This window comes from Pelodiscus sinensis, chromosome 29, assembly GCF_049634645.1.
Source record: "Pelodiscus sinensis isolate JC-2024 chromosome 29, ASM4963464v1, whole genome shotgun sequence".
NCBI lineage: Eukaryota > Metazoa > Chordata > Testudines > Trionychidae > Pelodiscus > Pelodiscus sinensis.
This window is the reverse complement of record NC_134739.1, coordinates 11,104,635-11,125,028: the sequence shown is the minus strand read 5'-3', so window position 1 is coordinate 11,125,028 and position 20,394 is coordinate 11,104,635. Positions and strand designations below refer to the sequence as shown.

General features: G+C 57.3%; 1 protein-coding gene across 4 annotated transcripts in view; it reads right to left on the bottom strand.

Annotated features, from left to right (window-relative positions):
* Positions 1 to 8,526: 8,526 nt before the first annotated feature.
* The window catches only part of MED24 (mediator complex subunit 24), a 38,868-nt gene continuing 27,000 nt past the window's right edge, over positions 8,527 to 20,394 (bottom strand). For 3 of the 4 annotated variants that reach the window (XM_075911727.1, XM_075911729.1, XM_075911730.1), the window contains 8 exons: positions 19,681 to 19,856; positions 17,877 to 18,141; positions 17,372 to 17,553; positions 16,860 to 16,953; positions 16,275 to 16,374; positions 12,770 to 12,850; positions 12,092 to 12,240; positions 8,527 to 10,018 (listed from right to left, as the gene is read on the bottom strand). In XM_075911727.1, the coding sequence (XP_075767842.1) occupies positions 9,902 to 10,018; positions 12,092 to 12,240; positions 12,770 to 12,850; positions 16,275 to 16,374; positions 16,860 to 16,953; positions 17,372 to 17,553; positions 17,877 to 18,141; positions 19,681 to 19,856 (1,164 nt within the window). In that variant the 3' untranslated portion in view covers positions 8,527 to 9,901. The remainder of the gene's footprint in view (positions 10,019 to 12,091; positions 12,241 to 12,769; positions 12,851 to 16,274; positions 16,375 to 16,859; positions 16,954 to 17,371; positions 17,554 to 17,876; positions 18,142 to 19,680; positions 19,857 to 20,394) is intronic. The other variant, XM_075911728.1, reaches the window with a different exon arrangement.

The window sequence follows — 20,394 nt, the reverse complement described above, 5'->3', positions numbered from 1 at the left end:
TGCCGGATTGAACTCTCGGGGGTTGAAAACAGCCCTCGGGAGCTGGCAGGCTGAGCTGGAACGGTGCAATTCTGCGGCTTGGCTCAAACACTCCGTACAAGGTGAGAGTCACACGATCTGATCCCTGGTGGCAGCACCAAACCCGGATGCACACCTCCTCGCTCAGGGCCCTGCCCCAGGGATGGCTTGGAAGTCATCCGCTTTCCTTACAGAAACAACAGAGCACGAAGTCCTTTTCACCGTCCAGGCGGCGCTTGGCTCCTGTTCTCCGGCCACTCTCCGTAACCAAACACGCCACACGGTGGGTGCGTGGGCATCGTTACTCTCGTCACTATGCTTGGCTCCCAAGCGGCCCCGTCCTAAGGCGTGAGCCCAAAGTACTTTACAAAAGCAGAGTCAGGACCATTAACCTTGGCAAAAACACCCAGTGTGCACCCCACCCCCATCCACAACATGCTTTTATAGCTGGGGAAACAGAGGCACAAGGGGGGGCATTCAAATTAGGCACAGTACCCCCCCGTAAGTGGAGCGCTTGGGCAGCCATGTAGGAGAAATTCAAAAGACACTCAGCTGATTAGCAGCACGCCCACAGCCGGCAGCATGTATTTCAACTAGTGGTGCACATCTGCACATGCCTCAGTGCACATACAATTTATTCCGCACATGGATGGGAAAAAAATACAGGGAACACTGGTTGTTCAGAGGGTAAACTCCTCAAAGCAAGAAGTGCGCCTCCCACCCACAGTGGGAATGCTGCTGCACACACTAGCCAGGGGTTTCAAACCTTTTTTTTTCTTATGACCCAGTTGAAGAAAATTGTTGATGCCGTGACCCAGCATAATGTGGCTGGGGTGTGGGCTCCAGGGTGAGGCTGAGAGCTTTGGCTCTGGATTTGGGGGGGTCAGGGCTGGGGCAGCAGGGGCCGACCTCGAGCGGCTCCCGGGCAGTGGTGCAGCGGGGGGGCTAAGGCAGCTTCCTGCCTCTCCTGGCACCACAGACCATGCTGCGCCCCAGAAGCAGCCGCAGCAGGTTCCCAGCCAATGGGAATGCGGAGCTAGTGCTGGGGGGAGGGGCAGTATATGGAACCCTGTACGCTTCCCTCTCCCCACACCTACAAGCCGGGCCTGCTGCCGGCCGCTTCTGGGGCACAGTGCAATCTGCGGGGCCAGGACAGGCAGGGAGCTGCCTTAGCGCCCCCCACTGCTCACCTGACCCCCCTGCAGCACCGAGACCCCGAGCCCGACATCCCACCCCACCCCCCGTTCTGGGGCGCAGCCTGTCGATTGGAAGCCCCCCCCTGAGACGTACCATCTACAGCCCCGCAATGAAGAGGATTCTTGGGCTCTGTGGATTCTGCTGGGCAGCTCATGAAAACAGCCTCCCCCCGACCACTTCTGCTCCCTCTTGGACATCGGCAGGAGCGGGTTGCACGGCAGTAACTCTGCTGCGGCTGCTTCTGGCCTCAGCACAGAACGGGGCTGCCATCAGTGTGCCCTCAAGGTTGGTTCCCCCCCGGGGGGAATAAAGTTTGTTGCATGCACCGATGTGCACCACCAATACAAAACACAAACCGAGCTGTGGGCACTCTGCTAACCAGCTGGGCGGGACCCTGAATGCTCCTGGGTGGCCACCCATGCTTGCAGGGCTGCCATGGCAGGGAATGACACCGTTTCAAAGGCCCGACATGCCAGGAAGGGGGGAAGACCCACGGCAGGGCCAGAGGCGGATATGGAGACAGGCAGCTGCCCGGGCATGTCCATCCCAGGCCCGCTCTGCAGCACTTCGGGGATGGAGCCCTGACGTACGACTACCAGAGGCCCAAGGGTTTTCCCTGGGAAGCTGGGGAGCTTTCCAAGATTGCCACACTCCCACCTGACATTTCCAGGCGGGTGGCTGAGGAGAAAGGGAAGAGAGGGCCCCCCCCATCATCATTCACCGACTCCCAGCTGTTCAGACAGAGTGCTCAGGGCTGATTTCTAATGCCCCCCCAGTAGACACACACCCTCCCCGGCACTGGCTGGACCGCCCCGTCCTCAGCTCAGGGGATGGCTCCGAAGCCGGAGGTCGCATTTACATTTCAGAAGCAGGCAGCTGGAGATGCACCCCCAGCCCTAATGCTAACAGAGGTACAGGCCCGAAGGAGCCAGTAAGTCACTGGCAGGACCTGCTTTGTTACCCTGCCCCCAGCCCCGCCATGTAGCCTCTCTTCCCCGCGGCACCTAAACCCCTGACAGATGCCTGCGGGGTTCACAGACCCCGCCAGCGACTGAGCTGTTACCCGTGGCAACGACGGGTCCAAGGCAGCTCTGTTCCTGCCTCGGGCCAGGCGCGTGCAGCCCCGGGCCAGGCCACGGGATAAGCCCCAGAGCGACGCTCAGACCGGGCGCCTGGGCGTTCCCTGGGATCCCTCTGGCCTGGCCCCGTAAGCACGCTCGGAACTCACCACCCGGCTGAGGCCTCAAAACCCGGGGTGGGCAGCAGGAGCAGCCAGGCAGCAGCTGGGGACTCGGCAGGGATGGAGAAGAGCCGGGATCAGGCCCCCCTGCTCTGGAGAGGGGGAGCAATTTGAACAGGGCTCTGCCACCTCTCCTGGTGGAGCAGCAGGGTTGGATGCTGGCTCCCCCATCGCCCAAGGGAGTGCTCCGAGCGCCTGTCTGCAGCCACCCTCCCTGGGCCAGCGCGTCCATCTCCCGTACCCCCACGCGGAACAGCTTCCCCAGGACGGAGGACGGGACGTTGCCTCCAGCTGCCCTGCGAGCTGGTGCTTTTCCAGGTATTCCTGGGGGAGTCCCCCACCCTGCACTAGCAAGTGAGCACAACGACCACGCGGGCACCGACCGGCCGGGCTGCCGTCCTGCTGAACAGGAACCGGGGCTCGCAGGGCGGCGCATCAGTCCGAGGTGTCAGACGTAAGGCCCGCGAGGCGACAGTCCAGCTCTGCCTGGCTCTGAGGCGGCCTTAGCGGCCATTCTGCAGCCGGGGTATGTGGTAGTTCGTTCTCCCCCCCACACTCGCTAGATGACAGCAGCAGCCGCTCCCCCGGCTACCAGAAACGCTCCCCCTGGCTCTCCCTGCCGCCCCTGGTGTGGGGCGCCACCTTTCACAGGAAAAAGGAGAGTCCAGAGGAGGGCAAGACAGCTGAGAAAAGACCGTGGGGCGGGGGAGAGGGCTGAGGCCAGTCCGCAGGTGCGCTCAGAGCGAAGATGGACACCCACGTGCACTGAAGGACGGACACGAAGCCACGGGCGAGTTAGTTTCGATATCACGGCAGCACAGGGGGGGCTAAGCTCTGCCATCGCTTCCAAGGGAAGCCAAGACAATCCCCCCCACTGGGGGTTTTTACGGACAGGCCGGAGAAACACCTGTGGGGGGTGGTCTAGGTTCACTCGGGCCCGTCTCCGCACAGGGGCTGGACTGGATGACCTCCGGAGGCCGCCGGCAGCCCATTTCCACGGGGCGATTGAAACTTCTGAGGAATCCTGATTCAAGCAGGGGGCAGGAAACGTTTCTGCAGAAGAAATCCAGCCTTCAGCCCTGTCAGTTTCCTGCACCACAACAGCTTTTCCACTGATTGCTACATCTCTCTGTAGGCCGCCCAGGGGCCCGGTAGCACCAGTCAGCCACAATGACATGGGGATGGGTAGCCATCACCTCGCCACTGGCTTCTACCGCCTGGGCTAAAGGGGAAACTCCCTCGGCAGGCAGCAGTAGTAGACTGCCATCGTCTGCAAACCAGTCATGGGGGGAACATCACGCAGGTGACCTCACAACTACTCACAGGCCACAGCTCCTACAGGGCTGTCCTTAACCCCCAAAAGGCAAGGGGGTTGGGTTGGTTGCAAATAAATTTCCAGCATGTCGCATCCCTGGCTCCCTTCTTCAGCTGTCACTTTTGGTTTTGGGCTCATCACAAGGTTGGCATGATACGTGGGTGATTCCAGCCCCACAGATTCCTCTTTCACTACGGCTGGGAGAGGGACTTATTTCAGGAGTGGGCCAGACTAGGGTGGGGTTAACAGACGCTCAGTGGATATTCACACCCTGCAACAAAGGGCAGGGCCCATTGTACAGGTGGGGAAACTGAGGCCTGGGATGCCAGGTCCAGCACTGACTCACTGCAGTGCTTGGGTTAAGTCACTTCTGCTCGCTTTCTCCTGTTAACATGCACCCATAAGCTGAGTCACTCCTAACAACCAACACCCTTCCCGTGAGGGCTAAGGGGTCAGTCCCAAAGTAACAAAACCCATTATCCATCACTTCACCAGGGCCCGACTTGTCACCTTGCAACACCCAGGGTGGCCTCCAGCCCCCCAGATCCATGCCATAGTTTCCCTCCTCTCAGGTGACCCAAATCCCAATTCACCGCCACTCGGCAGGTTTGCTCTGGTGAGAAATCCCCTCCCCACGGAGGCGGTAGTTTTGGCTATAAAAAAATCATTCCCGGGACAATCGACTGGGCTGCTAAATCCACTCCCCAGCCTGGCTGGCAACTGGCGGGGGTGGCAGGGCCGGGGGAGGGAGGGAGCGAGCTTCCCCCGAAGACACACCAACGGCCCTCCATTCCCATGGAGTTGCATCATTTTATGACAGCATGGAATCCGGGCTGACAGCCCTTCCTCATTCCTGCGGAAGGGGGATTCTGAAGTGCTGGTTTTCTCCCCCAATTCCCTCGATTACAACAGCAGCCACTTCCCCCGCAAGCTGAAGTGCTTCCCCTTCCCCTATGACACTGCGGGAGGGGTCAGGTGGGGAGCATTGACGTCAAGCGAGTGAGGCAACTGCCTCCACCAGTCACTGCCCCATGAGCAAAGGGTTCCCCTTTTCTATTTTTAAATGTCCCCCTTTCTCATTTTCCAAATCCAGTCAACCCTAGGGTGTCTGTGTGTGTGTGTGTGTGGGGGGGAATCAGCTGAGAGAAAGGGACGCCCCTTTGTAGCCCTCTAACCCACCCTGATTGCTGTGGCCAGATGGACATCACCCGCGCGCGTGCGCCACGACGTGGTCCAATGTCATGTGTTAACATCCCACGCGCTGGCTTGCTGGGGGAGACGATCCTGCCGTGGCCTGGGCCGTACTGCCCTGTCCCTTTGGCCCCAGGCTCCATCCCACACGCACCGGTGGTAGGAGTCATGGAGGGAGAACGAGGTCGTTCATTCCTCCTCCCTACCCCCACCTGCATCCTCCCTGCTTATCAGCACTTACAGGAAAGCGGCTCTCCAAAACCGGCTCCCTTCCCGTAAGGCAACGCTGGCTGCTGGAGGAAAACGTGGCACGGGGCTGCCCCGGCTTGGGCGGCTCGTGCAGCTGCCCTGGAAGCCCTCCCAAAGCTGGGCAAATATTTACCCAAGCGGGGAAGGTTGGGCGGGAGAGTCCGGAGGGGCAGTGTGAACGGCTGCTTCCGATCTGCTTTGCCGCAAGGGTCTTGAGTCATAAAAAAGGATGCGAGGCAGAGGGGGCCATCAACGGCTGCCATCTTGGGTGGGAGGGGCCTCTGCCAACAGCCAAGGGTGAATGCTTCGGAGGAACCATCCACCCCCATCCTGAGCAACTCTGACCGATTTGCTCCTGCCCAGTCCTAAAAGAGGAGCGACACTTCTCATTCCTCTGCTGGCTCCAACCTCCCCAGATGCTACCTGAGCCATTCTGGACTAATTTAAAAGCTGCTGAGAGTGATTTCCTGCAGCAGGGAGTTGCACAAGTTAATTATGCACTAAGAGCAGCAGTACCTTTTACTCTTGCAGCCACAGGAAGAACAAGGAGTAGCTGCAGGGGGAATTGCTCCCCTCCTCCCACCACGGGCTCCAGGAATGGATATGCCATCATTACAGCCAATAAACCCCTCCACCTGGTTCACAGCCCTTTCGCCCACCTTCCCCCCTCAACCGGGCCAAGCGCCCCAACCCCTTGAAAGTAGCCTGGGGTGATCTACGCCCACCCCCTCCTTTATTGCTGCCCCTCCCCTCTGCAAAACAAGGGTGGGGGTGAATCGCTCCAAGTTACATAACAAGCTTACATCAGCGTCGGGTTCATTATTGTTGCTCTTCGTATCCGCTTGGCGAAGACACCAGACTACAGCCCAGCCTCGGGGCTACACCCAGCGGAGCTGGCTCGGCTGGGAAGCCTGTGTCCCAAATGCCCCGTTATTTGGTTGAGTCAGCCAGGGACTCTCCCACCTGTGTCCCCCAACGCCTGCTGGCGGGAGGGAGGCAGCCCAACAGGAAGGAAATGCTAATCTCGCTCGCAGGACACACTGCTCCCTTCCCCAATCCCCACAGGAGCGTCTGCAGCCAGCCACGCTGAATCGCAGGCCATGGCAAGACGCCCGCTGGGGTCGAGGCAGCAGGATGGTGCTGTTACCCCAGGCAGAAACGACCACGCCTGGCCAGCTTCCCCTGGTAATCCTTGGGGCCTGCTGCCTGCTTGTGGCTGGCCCTCGCAGGTGCGGAGCACAGTCCAAAGCAAACGGTGCCAGCGGGAAGCTGAATCCAAGATGGGAACTGACTTTCCCCGGCAGGGCTGTGTCAGCAGTATGTTCTGTCCCAGGCTATGCTGTCTCAGCAGCGGCTCACTGCCTGAATCAGACTCGTGCAGGACTCACGGGGGGTGTTCCACAAGGAATCCCGATCAACAGTTCCCGGCAGGAATTTCTGTGTGTTCCTTGAACGGAACTGCTGAGCGATGAACTCGCTTTCTAGGCATGTCGCATGGACAGCCAAAGCAATGGAGACCGCTTTGCAGGGAAGGGGCCCCCGAATCCCAGAAACCTACACCTGGAAGGGACCTCAAGAGGCCTTCAAGTCCAGTCCCCTGCCCTCATGGCAGGACCAAGCACCATCTAGCCCAGTGGCTCCCAAACTTTTCGGCATCACGCCCCCTTTTTGATTGTTAAGAAACCCTCACACACACCCCAAAACAGCAGCAAAACTTGAGGGGGGGGGAAAAAAAAGGAACTGACCGGGGCCACAAAAACAAAATTAGCAGCAAAACTTGGGGGGCGCTGGGATCTTTCGGAAAAGGCTTTCTTTTTCGAAAGATCAGCGTCTAGACTGGTGCTTTTCTGCGACAAAGCTCCGTGCCGAAAAAAAGCGGCAGCCATGTTTATGCTAATGAAGCGCGGGAGATTTAAAGCCCCACTTCATTAGCAATTGCGATACGTCTAATTTACATCCCTTTTCCGAAAAAAGGATTTAGTCTAGACATAGCCCAGGTGTAGACAAGGGCTGGCAGAAATCCAATTTCAAGCAGGGATAAACGGTGGCTTCTGCTGTGCTAGGGCTGTGTGCCACTCGCAGCTAAGCATGTCCGTCGGGCTGAGCACCCAAGGGCCGGGGATACAGGGAACTGCAGAGGAAGGGGCCAGCTACAGAGATGCTAACGAACATTAATATTAACAAGCCCTTCACTGACCGGTCTTGGCATTTTCCCCGCCTCCAGCAAAACGCGATGAGTGAAGAAAAGATCAAGCAGCGAAAACCCAGCAAAGCCAACTGGCGACAAGATTATATGCCAGGCAACTCAGCGCCAGGGATGTAAAATCCCTTGTAATTGGGGGAGTTTACATTTAAGGGGGGGTTGCTCTAAGCCCAGAGGCTCCCCTTCACCGCAGCTGGGCTAGAGCGGCCTTCCCTGAGCCCATCACGGACAGGGACTGGAGCATGGCAGGCGGGAGCTGCTCCAGCCCCCCGCCCCCCAGTCCCTGATGAAACCCAGGGCTGGGCATTTAAAGCGAGCCCCGGGTTATCGAGTTCTGTCCTCCCAGCGGCAATGCTGAGCGAGCGCCAGGGCCAAGGGAACGTGCTATTTCTCACACGCACGAAAAGGGCATCTCCTGACTCAGTCCAGTGTCGCTGCCTGGCTGTCCCCCCCCCTCCCCCCCGGTCACTGGGACCCTAGCCCCGTCCCCTAAACACCGGCCATGCATCGGTTATCAGAAGCACTTTCCCTATCCAGGCCCCGCTCCCAACGCTTCTCAGAGGGAGGGGGAGTATGTGGATGTCCCTGGAAGCTGCTGGCGGGTTTGGGGGCTCTGTCCCTCACCCCAGGCCTGGATGCTGGGCTCCCCCTGCATAGGTATTTTTATTTTTAAAATGGATTGTGTACAGAAGAGCCCCGGCCCACCGATCTCAAAGCAATAGGGCTGCATGGAGCGCAGAGCAGAGTCCAAAGGGGACTGCAGGCCATGCCGACAGATCAGGCTGCTGGCTGGGGGGTGGAATGCAGGACAAGACTTCAGCCAAGGGAAGAACCTTTCTGCTCACTGGCAATGGTGGTTTTCCTGTGGCTGGAGAGGGCAGGCTCCAAGCGCTCTCACTAAATCAGGCAGGTTTTAGGCAGGGAAGAGCAGGCAAGCGCCGCCCCACAGCACAAGGGGGCCGTGTTCTAAGCAGCAACAGAAAAGCAGCCGGCTGAACTGAGAGAGGCGCAGCAGCTGGAAGGGGGAGGGGGCGCTCGCTCGCTCTTTGGTTCACTGATTCTCGGAGCCTTGAGCTGCGTGGCGAGAGGAGAGAAATGGCCCAGAAAGCAACCTGCTCATGGGGGTTTATTGTAGGTTTATTCCCAAACGCAGAAGGATCCTTGAACAGCAGCACACACCAGGCACCCTACAGGGCGTTAGAAATACGCCGGCTGGCAGGCAGGAGGGCGAGCGGAAGGGAACGAGCATTTTGGCCTCCAATGGCCAATTCCACGCTGGAACACCCCTCCGGGGACACCTCGCCTGAGGCTGTGAACTCAGCTTGCGTCCCACGGCGGCAGCACGCCTGCCCAGGCCTCCAGGAGGGCGTGGACAGCAGAACGCCGCTGTGATACCTGCTCAGGGCAGGCTGGGTTGAGGGGCGCTGGCTATGGGGCACTGTGGGGAAGGCTCCACGCCACACTATTTGCGGTTTTCCCCAAGCACTAAACGCCACCTCTTCCCCCGGCAGCAGAAGCACCTTGTCTCCAGCACTGCTCCAGCCACTTCCCTTCGCAGCCATGAGGAGAGGGGGTAAATCTAGGAAGACGCCCCAGTTCAGGGCTGCGTTCCCACTGGGATCCGTGCACTCCCCGCCGACAGCCCCTCCCAGCTGCACGCGGCCTCAGACGAAAGGACCGATCCCAACAGGACGGAGGCAGGAATCGGCTGCTGCAACGTTTTGTCTGCAGAGCGAAGGCAGCTGAACCGGTTGGCTTCGACGTCTCCCCATGCTGCAGATGATCCTGCCAGATAAGGCTACATAAGGACCCTCCTTCCCCCTTTTATCTAGCAAAAATAGTTACGCCTCCCCTCTAGAGTTAGGAACATGGCTTCCGAACCCCCTGGGGTTTGTAACTCGCGGCAGGCAGCACCTCTGCGGCACACACGGTGATGCAGGGCAGCTTCTCAGGTGGGGTTAGGAGGTGAAGGCCCACGACATGGAAGCCGCTGCCCACACCGGAGGCAGGCGCATCGAGCGGCTGTGGGGCTCTGCTCCAGTTCCAGTACGCGGGACGTTTCGTTTGCCTGGAGTCCAGGACTCGCTCCCAGCCCCAAGAGCAAGTGGAGAAATGGACCCGCTACTGGGCCCCAAGAAAACCATCAACCTCTCAGCTGGGCTTTATGAGAATAAAAAACTATGTCCTGGAACAGTAGAAAAGATCCGAGCATCAGCCGGCCAGCGCTGGGCATTAGCAGGCATCGGGGACCCACAATCCTGCGGGAGCCGGAGACAGCAGCACCCCAAACGCACCCGGTGCTGGGGGAAGCTGGCGCTCAGGCTGCTCTTGGGAAGGAGACACTGCTAGACTCCTGGGCCGCTCCAAGGCTGCTCCTTTGCAATCGCATTGCCCTGGCCTGGAGAACAGGCAGGATCCCTGCGTCCAGAGACGGTCCACGGCGAGCACTGGCGAGCTCCCCTGGGCTTCCCCTCACCCAGCCTCACATTCACAAAGCGGCAATGGCTTTGGCAGCCACCCGGCGACCCAGGGGCAGGCTGAGATCCGTGATGGCCAGGACAATTTTGGGACTGGACATGGTGGACACTTTCACCAGCTCTGACACCTGTCCGGAGAGAGGGGAGGAGAAAAACGAGTGACCGATGGCGGCGCTGGCGTTGCCCGTGGCGGAGAGAGGGCTCAGAATGGCACACGGCCGAAAGTTACCGCACGCGGTGGGACACGAGCCAGACCAGGAAAGGGAGGGGACCCTGCTGGCAGAGGGTTACATACAGGACTCTGCACCCAACCATAACCTCGCTGCAACATATGGGGCTGCTCCTCGGTACCAGCACTAAGGATGTTAAAACGTGACGAATTGATTAGTCGACTAGTCTAGTGTTTCTCAACCTTTTCTTATAAAGTACCCCTTGGTAAGTAAAACCTATGGTTTTCAGACACACGGTTTTTTCTGTCATTGCAACACATTTGTTTAAACAACTTAATTGTAGCCGGGTGGGCGATGACATTTTTGGGTGTAAAAAGTACAAAAATAAGGAAGCGCTGTGAAACTTACAACAAAAATTCAGTTTTCTCCAAATTTCAGTTGTGTTGATGTATCCCCCAGACTTCTCTGGAGTGCCCCTAAGGGGACTGAAACAAAATACAGGACGATGTAGCACTTTAAAGACTAACAAGAGGGTTTATTAGATGATGAGCTTTCGTGGGCCAGACCCACTTCCTCAGATCAAATAGAGGAAGTAAATAGTCACAACCATATATACCAAAGGATACAATCAAAAAAATGAACACACATGAAAAGGACAAATCAAATTTCAGAACAGAAGGGGGGGGGGGAGGTAAATGTCTGTGAACCTCCCCAATTATCACCTCTAATACCATTAGGTCACAGACATTTATCTCCCCCTCCCCCCCCGCATCCTCCTTCTGTTCTGAAATTTGATTTGTCCTTTTCATATGCGTTAATTTGTTTAACTGTATCCTTTGGTATATATGGTTGTGACTATTTTCTTCCACTATTTGATCTGAGGAAGTGGGTCTGGCCCATGAAAGCTCATCACCTAATAAACCATCTTGTTAGTCTTTAAAGTGCTACATAGTCCTGTATTTTGTTTCAGCCACCCCAGACTAACACGGCTACATTCCTATCACTAAGGGTACTGGTACCTGCTGGGGCTCTTGTACATTTCAAAAGAAGGAATGCGGAACTCCGCAGCCCAGGGCCAGGGGGAAGTCCTCCCCGACTCCAGGCTGCATGGAGCGTGCCTGCTTTGAAATGCACAAGAGTCCCCAGCTGACCTCGGGCTCCATGCTACACTGCATGCCGCTAGCAGCCTGGGGTAAGCTCCACAGCAGCTGCCCCTTTGAAATGCGCAGAGGCAGCCATGGAGCCCGGGATCGGCTGGGGAGTCCCCAGCTGACCCCAGGTTCCCAGGAAGTGCTGGGTGGAGTAGCAGAGGCGGCAGTTTCAAAAGGGAAGCCACCGCATAGCTGATCAGCTGTGTAGTGGCTTCCCCATTGAAACTGCTGTCTCTGCGCCTTTCAAAGAGGCAGCCGCGGAGCCCAGGGACTCCCCAGCTGACCCCAGGGTTCCACAGCTGCCCCTTTGAAAGGCTCACAGGTGACATTTTAAAGGGGCAGCTGCCGCACAGCTGATTCGCGGAAATACCCCCTTCCTCCCCTTTGCTGCCTCTCTCTCATAGAGGCAACAAAGGGGTGGGGGGAGGGGAATATCGACTAGTCGACTAGTCAAAATACTATAGGATAAGCAAATGCTTAACAGATAGTCGACTAATCGACTAGTTTTTGTCATCCTTAGCCAGCACATCAGGTGCTCAGAATCACAGCAGTGCTCTGCCCATCTCTAGACTCCCCTCAAAGGATCTCTAAGCCCTCGGCACCACACAGCCCTCTCCAAGGCAGGAATTAGCCCCATTGTTCAGAAGGGGAAACTGAGGCACGGGAGGTCACCTAATGGTAAGGCGGAGAACAGAACCCAAATCTCTTGAGTCCCACGTTTTAACCAACTGTGCCCCAGGCAATGGGACTGAGCTGCTCTAGCGACTTAGCCTTCTCTGTTCAGCTGGGGCCTGGGATACTGGTCGGAGACCTTACCCTGCCTCTTATAGCCAGCTTCCCTGCGTTGGCCACAAGCTAACGCTGCAGGGGCAGGACTCACCATGGTGAAGGGCATGAACTGCAGGATGCTCCCCCGGCTGCCCTGCTCCAGGCAGTCCACACACTCCTCCATGAACCACTGCACGAACTGGGTGTGCGTGCCGGCCGTCTTGGCTCCCAGGATGGACGAGATCAGCAGGAAGAGGTTGGCTGCGAAGGAGGGGAGACGGGCAGCTTCAGGGGCGTATCAGATCGGGACCCTCAACGGGCTGGGTGGGGCCAACAGCAGCTGGGCACTGGGGTCTCCTTCCAAAGGGCTGGGGGTGGCAGGGCTGCCCCATGCTCGCCCGCTCATGGGCACCTCAGTCTGCCCGGGGGAGTCAGGCAGCGCAAGCAATGGTGGATCATTCACCACCGGAAGAGCTTTGCAGCAGAAATTATACCAAGCCCAGCCAGCACTTGCTGCCACCGCCGCTGGGAAGGATCCATGCTGTGAGCCGGCCTCCCCGGCGGGAGGGACACCCGCCCAGAGGAATCGGAAGGAGCAGCGACTGGGAAGGCAAGGCCAGCTCAGAACGGAATCTCCCTGGCAAGCCCGTACACTGCCCCACCAGGGGCATCACAGCGCGTCCGGGGGCAACTCTGCCTCTGATGCATCCGGCGCTGCAGGCAGACCCCAAGCCACGCCGGTTCCAGGCCTCTGCTGCTGGAGAGCCTCCTTACCCACCCTGGGACTCACCAAGGACTCTGTTGAGAGGGTCCCTCATGCTGACGGTGTGGAGCTGGGAGGCCGACAGCGAGCTGCTCATGGACCGATCTGCTGCGGAAAACACACCACGGTCAGGATGGCAGCTGAGTAACCTCCCCTCCCCCCCCCAAGTGGCTGTGCTCAGCCGCAGCTCCCGGCTCCGCAGAGGGAGCGTCACTTTCGCCCCAGGCGAGGTCTGGGATTGCTGCCCCTTCCTAACCTGAATCCAGCAGGGACCAGGGAAAAAGCCAGCCAGACATGGACCCTCCTGTGGGTGTGCTGTGCCCTGCCCTTTGAGGGGTCCCCCTCCACCCACAACGGGGGGCAAATAAGATGCCTTCCCCCAGCCCCTCGTTTATTGCTCCAACAGAGGGGTACTCGGACGCTGTGGAGCAGGAGCCAGACTAGCGATCAGCGTTACCCCAAAGCGCCACGACGGCGTGAATTCACTTTCATTTCCTACAATCTACCGTCTGTTTGAGAGAGTTGGTGTCTGTTGGTGTGTCCGTCTGTCCATCCGTTTGTTCAAGAACCCCTGCTAAACGGCTAAGAGCCAGGAATCCCAAATCTGGTAGGCAGCTTCCTCTGCTCCTAACTTAAAGCCAGGTCAGGGTTTGGTTGTGCCAGGACAATGGGATGTGCCTAGAATGGGACTGGTTTTCATCAAACGGAAAGGGAGGGCTGTGATAGAAGGGACAGTTATACTCACATATGACCACAAGGGGGCAGCAAACACTCGTGCCTTCAACAGCCCTGGAGCAGCCGTTGGCTGGCCAGCGCAGCCCCCATGATGCTGGGCCAGCTCCAACGAGCAACGCTGCCAGCCAGGTTGTGTGGCCCCTGCCACCAGGCTGGCTCTGGGGGCAGCTGCTGGCTTCCCCCACCCTCTGCCATGAGTCCCCTCACAAGCACACTTCCCACCTCCTGCCCGGACTCCTGCACCTCCTACCACCTGCCAAGCCTCCCCCCTCTCCCGCCCTTCAGGTGCTCATGGGACTTTCTGAAACCAGCAGGACTGGCAAAGTTTAACAAAGTTTATTAGATGCACCTGTCATTATTTCCCCAGCAATCCGTGCCAGATTTGGTTTGAGTGGTGGCTCTGCACCAACCCGCAGTCAAATCACGATTAACACAAAGCAGCAGACGATTTCTACAGGGCCTTTCATGCCAAAGTACTTGACAAAATTCAACTCATGCCCAGGAGGTTGCCTGTTCCAGAGCCTACGCGCCCTGCTTGTAAGGAGGCAGAATTCTGTATCAGACACAAAGTTTGACCGAGACACTAGAGTGACCCCTGAAACTCTTGGGCAAAGGACCATGGGATCTAGAATAGCCAAGGCCGTCTGAACCTCAGGGTTACAACTCAGCCAAAAGACGGCCCATTGGACAACACAGCACAACCCACCCCCCTTGTTCAGTGCTGGATAACAGCATGTCACATGTTGGCTCGTCAACCTCACTTCCTACACCAGCTTCAATTTTCCCTGGAGGTCTCGCATCCAACTATCGATTGGGCCTAACTGCCTGGCTTCGGAGATCACGCAGGCTCGGACAGCTGGCTAAGGATGATCATAAAAAGCATCTTCCCACGCAAACAGCTCGAGAGTTTCGGGTAACGTCAGGAAACAGGATTTACAAATCACTGCTCTGTCATAGCGAATAGAAAAATTCCTAAATGTTGCTGAAGAGACACACTGAAAGGAAGTACAGGAAAGACAGTGAAATAAGGGGAAAACCATACAGGCGGCCACGTGTGTCTGAACAGCAACAAAACCATCAGAAACTAGAGGTTTAAAGAACACGTGCAGAAAGCAAACTAATCAACAGACCGATGGGGCTGAAGAGTTGCAAGAGCATCTCTGATTCACCTCAGATGAATCTGCACAAGCATATTTCTGACCTGTAACATCCTGCAATCTATTACACTCCCTCTGGATAAGTCAAGAGCCCAGGATGCATTTCCTGTTGGCTCTGTTGCAACCATTATTCATCCACACACCAACCATAAACCGTTATGTTAAAGGAGACTTACAAGGGGTTCTTGCATTTCGCTTCCTTTAGTAAAAGCCACTTCACATGCTTCCATATTTACCGGCAGGAGCTCAGGTGGAACAGAGGTGTGTGGGGGGGGGGGGGGACCAGGGGTCTCTGATGCTGACAGAGATCTTCAGCCCCTTGTGCAAAGGGCGGAAGTGATGAAGATTTGACCAAACCCTTCCTTATTCCAGTCATGCATTATAAGGCAGAAAACTGCCCAGTTTACACTGCTGCTCACCTATGCGACCTGTTTAGTGAAGTCTCTAAACCTTCCTTGACTCCCTCTCCATCTAATTCCCCAACTGGGGTGACAGCACCTCCGTGAGCCAGGGGCTGTGGCTTTCGGAAATTCTCCTCCAAAGATGCTGGGCGCTATCTGCTGATCACTGCTATGGAACTGCTGTGCTACTAACCAGAGGTGGCTGCATTGCGTGGGAAGGCAGGGGAGTCAAACTGCGGAGAGAGCTGGAATCCATAAAGTGCTGAGCACACCCACTGCCAGGCATGTCAGCTGCCCGGAGTCAGGAGTGAGAGACACTTTGAGCTTATACAGCAGTTGGCACATTCAAATGTTACGCAACCAGAAGATTTGCCCGGCTTTGCTCGGGTCCTCACTCAGGTACGGTGTGTGTTTTGGAAAATAAAATGACAATGTCCAGGCTGCATTTGAGTCGTCGCTCTGGGGTGGGGCTGGAGAGGAGGGGGTCAGTTTGCAGACTGCCCCAGGGAGAGAGGCACCTCTCCATGGCTGCTGCAGCTCCTGTGGGCACAGCCGGGGAGGGGGGCATGTCTCCTGGCCAGGGCAGGTCCAGGCTCACCTGCCTCCTGCCCTCTCCAGCCAGAGTGAGGAATGCAGCAAACTGGGCACTTCCCCCTCGCTCCCGCATGAAGGGGAACAGCCGGCAACGTTCCTGTTCTAATCAAAGGAGGGAGCCTTACCCCCCCCTTCCTAAAAGGCGCCGGGGGGAGGGGGGGAGTGGGTCCGAACACAAAGCAGTCTGGGGTGGGGGGAGGAGCCAGTCTCTTTCACCTGCCTGAGGGGAGGAGCCAGCCTCTTTCACCTGCCTGGTGATTCAGTCTCTTTTCTCTATGGTTTTATGAGAACCAATCTCATTCCAGGCCCGTCCCAGTGCCCTGGCACAGCCAAGCCCTGACTCTGCGTTAAGTTCGGGTCAGAGGAAGCTGCCTACCAAGCTGGTGGTCCTAGCTCTTACCGGTTAGGAGTTCTTGGACAGACAGACAAGACTCTCTCGAATGTATTCCAGATGAACCCGTGAGGCAGGCAGGTCAGTTTCAAAGCCCCCCCCCCCCCCCGCCCCCCGACCAAACCGAGGCAATGAAGTGATGGGCGGAGGCCAGGTATCATCCGTGCCCGAGTCAGGAACCGAACTGGGGTGCCACCCCCAAGCCAGCCCCCAGGCCATGTGCCTCTGGGAAGTGCAGCCACAATGTCACTTACTAGGGCTGGACAGAACATTGGCTTCCTCCTCGTTGGAGCTCAGCAGGCGCATGAGCTTGGAGGGCTGGGTGTCGTCCAGCGGGAACAGGCTGATGTAATCCTGGGGAGGGAAAAACAGAAGATCCGACATATCCACTCCGTTGCAAGGCAGGGCTGGTGCTCTCTGTGCCACCCCCAGCACCAGGAAGGTCTCCTGGCTTGGCTGCAAGCCACGCCGGCCTCACCGCGGCATCCCTTCTGGGGGGTGGGCGCAGGCATGTGGCCAGGTTGAGGGGAGCTTGCATGGCAGCAACCAGAAGTGTGGTCCAGCCCCGTGTGGAGCAAACACCCAACACACACGTGCAAAAAAGGAAGAGACTAAACTTCACCAGCCAACTCCAAAGTGTCCCCAAGAGGGCAGACCCCCCCCTTTATTAGAAACCCAGCTCTCTCGAAAACAACCCGGCTTCCTGCCCACCCCGAGTGGCTGTTACAAGGGTGTGCCCAGACAGACACTGTCCATACGACATAGATCCATGCACCCTCCTCCCAAGGCATCCCGCTCACTTTACAGCCCCTGCCCCCTCCTCCCCTCCTCCCCCGTACCTCAATGTCCTCTCGGTGCCTCTTCTTCTGCCTGGCCGACGCCTGGCCCTTGTTGTGGGAGGAGTAGGAGCTCAGGGCACACCAGACAGACAGCCTAGTGGGAGAACCGGGGAAAAGGAAAGCCACGTGAACTGCAGGGGCAGGTTCCCTGGATTCAGTATCCTTCCCTGCCCGATTTGCACCTCAACATCACAGCCGACAGTGAGCAAGAGGGGGGCAGAGTCATCGTTAGCAAGTGCCCCCAAAAGGACCCAGCAGCTAATCCCCCGCTCCCCAGCTCTACCCCACTCACAGAGTCCAGGATATTTCATGCCTCCTGCTAGCTGCTAGCCCAGTCTGATTGGCCTAGTCATAGCTTTGAGGGAAGGGGCAGTGCGCAGAGCAGACGACTGGACAGCAGGACGCCTGGTTCTAGTCCCAGCCATGCCACCAACTTGCCAGGAAAGCGGGGTCACCTCCAGCAGGGAACCCCCGTCCCTAACTGTGCCAAAGGGCCCCAGGCGTTCCCTTACTTGGCAAGGGCCTTGCCAGGCGGGTCCATCAGGGTGTGCCACTTGGAGGAATCCGTGAGCAGGCTGGGCAGGATGTGGCCCAGCAGGGATAACGTCAGCTGCTGCATGTCCAGGCAGAAGATGGAGTAGAGCAGCTCCACCGCCCGCAGCGTGTGCTCCTTGCGGGTTTCCTTCAGCAGCTCCTGCAAGGAGACGGGGTGGGACAAACCATGGAGCGGGGACGGGGCTAGCAGCCCCAGAGCTCCTGCCACGGATACCGGTGGCCACAGTGGTCACTCCCACACCTTACGCCAGCCAGGGTGCCCGCCTCAGACGCAACCCACACACATTACGTGTGCACCTCCGGAAAGGGCGGCCACGGGGAGGCAGTGTAACATAATGGTTAGAGCGGAGCTCTGGGAGTCACGCCTCCTGGATTCCCCTCCCAGCTCAGCCATCAATTTGCCATTCCTGCCCCCCTCTACACACCCGTGCCTCAGTTTCCCCACCTGCAATGCATACGTACCTTGACTAGGTTGTTGCAGAACCAGTAGACGCCCCCCATGTGCAGCAGCGTGTCGAAGATGTGGATGGAGCGACTGTCCACCCAGCCCTTCTCCAGCACCTTGGTGAACACACCCGTCAGCACCTCTTTGATGGGCTTCTTTGGGGGCAGCAGGTTCCAGTAGGGGATGGGGTCCGTCCCCGTGGAGGGGAAGCGGATCTGCGTGGCTGTCTGCTGCAGGACGTCAGCGCACATGTGCTCCAGGATGGAGCTCATAATCACCACGCTGGGAAGTGGAGACACGCGGAGGGGGCAGAATGAGAGAGCGCTCGCGCCCACAGCCCGACTCCTCCCCTCCCACTCAGGCGCCTCCCCCGGAACATCCCTGGGGCAGCTACTCTTGGGAAAACACTGGCGCTTCTTTGATTGCAGCAGCTCGAGAGGAGGAGGAGAAGCCAGCCCTGTGCGGCCGGCCAGCTCTCCAGGGCCCAGCTAGGGAACCGCTGGCACCAACTGGCTCTGCTCTAGCTAGTCCTGGCTGACAACGTAAATTAAGTTGTCATGGGATAAGAGGGAAGGTCCTTTCATGGACTGAGAACTGGTTAAAAGTCAGGAAACAAAGGGTAGGAATAACTGGTAAATTTTCAGAATGGAGAGGGGTAACTAGTGGTGTTCCCCAAGGGTCAGTACTAGGACCCATCCTATTCTACATATTCATAAATGATCTGGAGAAAGGGGTAAACAAGGAGGTGGCAAAGTTTGTAGACGATACTAAACTGCTCAAGGTAGTTAAGACCAAAGCAAACTGTGAAGCACTTGAAAAAGATCTCACCAAACTGAGTGACTGGGCAACAAAATGGAAATGAAATTTAATGTGGATAAATGTAAAGTAATGCACATTGGGAAAAATAACCCCAACGATACATATAATACGATGGGGGCTAATTTAGCTACAACTAGTCAGGAAAGAGATCTTGGAGTCATCGTGGATAGTTCTCTGAAGACGTCCATGCAGTGTGCAGCGGCCGTCAAAAAAGCAAACAGGATGTTAGGAATCGTTAAAAAAGGGACAGAAAATAAGACGGAGAATATCTTATTGCCCTTATATAAATCCATGGTACACCCACATCTGGAATACTGCGTACAGATGTGGTCTCCTCATCTCAAAACAGATATACTGGCATTAGAAAAGGTTCAGAGAAGGGCAACTAAAATGATGAGGGGGTTGGAACGGGTCCGTATGAAGAGAGATTAAAGAGACTGGGACTTTTCAGCTTGGAAAAGAGGAGACTAAGGGGGATAGGATAGAGGAGTGGTGTGGAGAAAGTGAATAAGGAAAAGTTATTTACTTGTTCCCATCACATAAGAACTAGGGGCCACCAAATGAAATGACTAGGCAGCAGGTTTAAAACAAATCAAAGGATGTTCTTCTTCACACAGCGCAGTCAACCTGTGGAACTCCTTGCCTGAGGAGGCTGTGAAGGCTGGAACTATAACAGGGTTTAAAAGAGAACTAGATAAATTCATGGAGGTTAAGTCCATAAATGGCTATTAGCCAGGCTGGAATGGCATCTCCAGCCTCTGTTTGTCCGAGGGTGGAGATGGTTGGCAGGAGAGAGATTGCGTGATCATTACCTGTTCGGTTCACTCCCTCTGGGGCACCTGGTGCTGGCCACTGTGGGCAGACAGGAGACTGGGCTGGATGGACCTTTGGTCTGACCCAGTCTGGCCGTTCTTATGTTCTTATGCCTCTAGTGCCAGAGAGCCCTCTCCTCCCCTTGGGAGACCAGGCCCCAGCCCCATGGCTCCCGCCCCCCCGGCTCACCGCTCATTGTAGAACTGCAGCGTGTTCTCGCTCTGCAGGGACGTGGCCAGCTGCCGGATCATCTGCAGCGACTTGTCTCGCTCGTCCAAGCCCAGCATGCGGACATGGGCCACCAGCCAGGCCATGGCGCACACGGCCATGCTGCACACCTTCCCTTTGATGTTATCCGTGATCTTCTGCGGGCGAGACAGGGGGAGGCGGCTGAGATGCTGCACGAGACGCACCTGCCCCCCCGGCTAAAGACACTGCTCCCTTCCACATCACTGGGGCTGAAGGGACAGAGCCAAACCCACCCCCTGGTGCAGCTTCATCCATTTCAGGGGGGATGAGTCCAACTCCCGGGCTTGTCCAATGCCAGGCAAAGCACTGCAGAGTGGGGTGGGGTCATCCAGCTGGAGAAACTGAGGCACAGAGAGGTGCAGCTCCTTGCCCAAGGTCACAGGGCCAGCAGCAGGTCAGAGGGCAGGGAGCAAGGCAGGTTTCTGGAAGTGTCACCTCTGGAGCTAAGTGCTGACGGGCAGGAGCCCCCCTTCGCAGTCAAGTGTCATGGGATGGGGGGGGGGAAGAGCTCCCTGCAAAATCTGGACCCAGCATCGCAGGGCGAGGGAGAGCTGAACTCTGTCCTAACCGAGAGTTTACACCCGCACCCGACGTTCCTGGCAGGAGACACTTGTGAAGGCTGAGCACGCGGATCCCACTTAGGAGGTCCCAAGC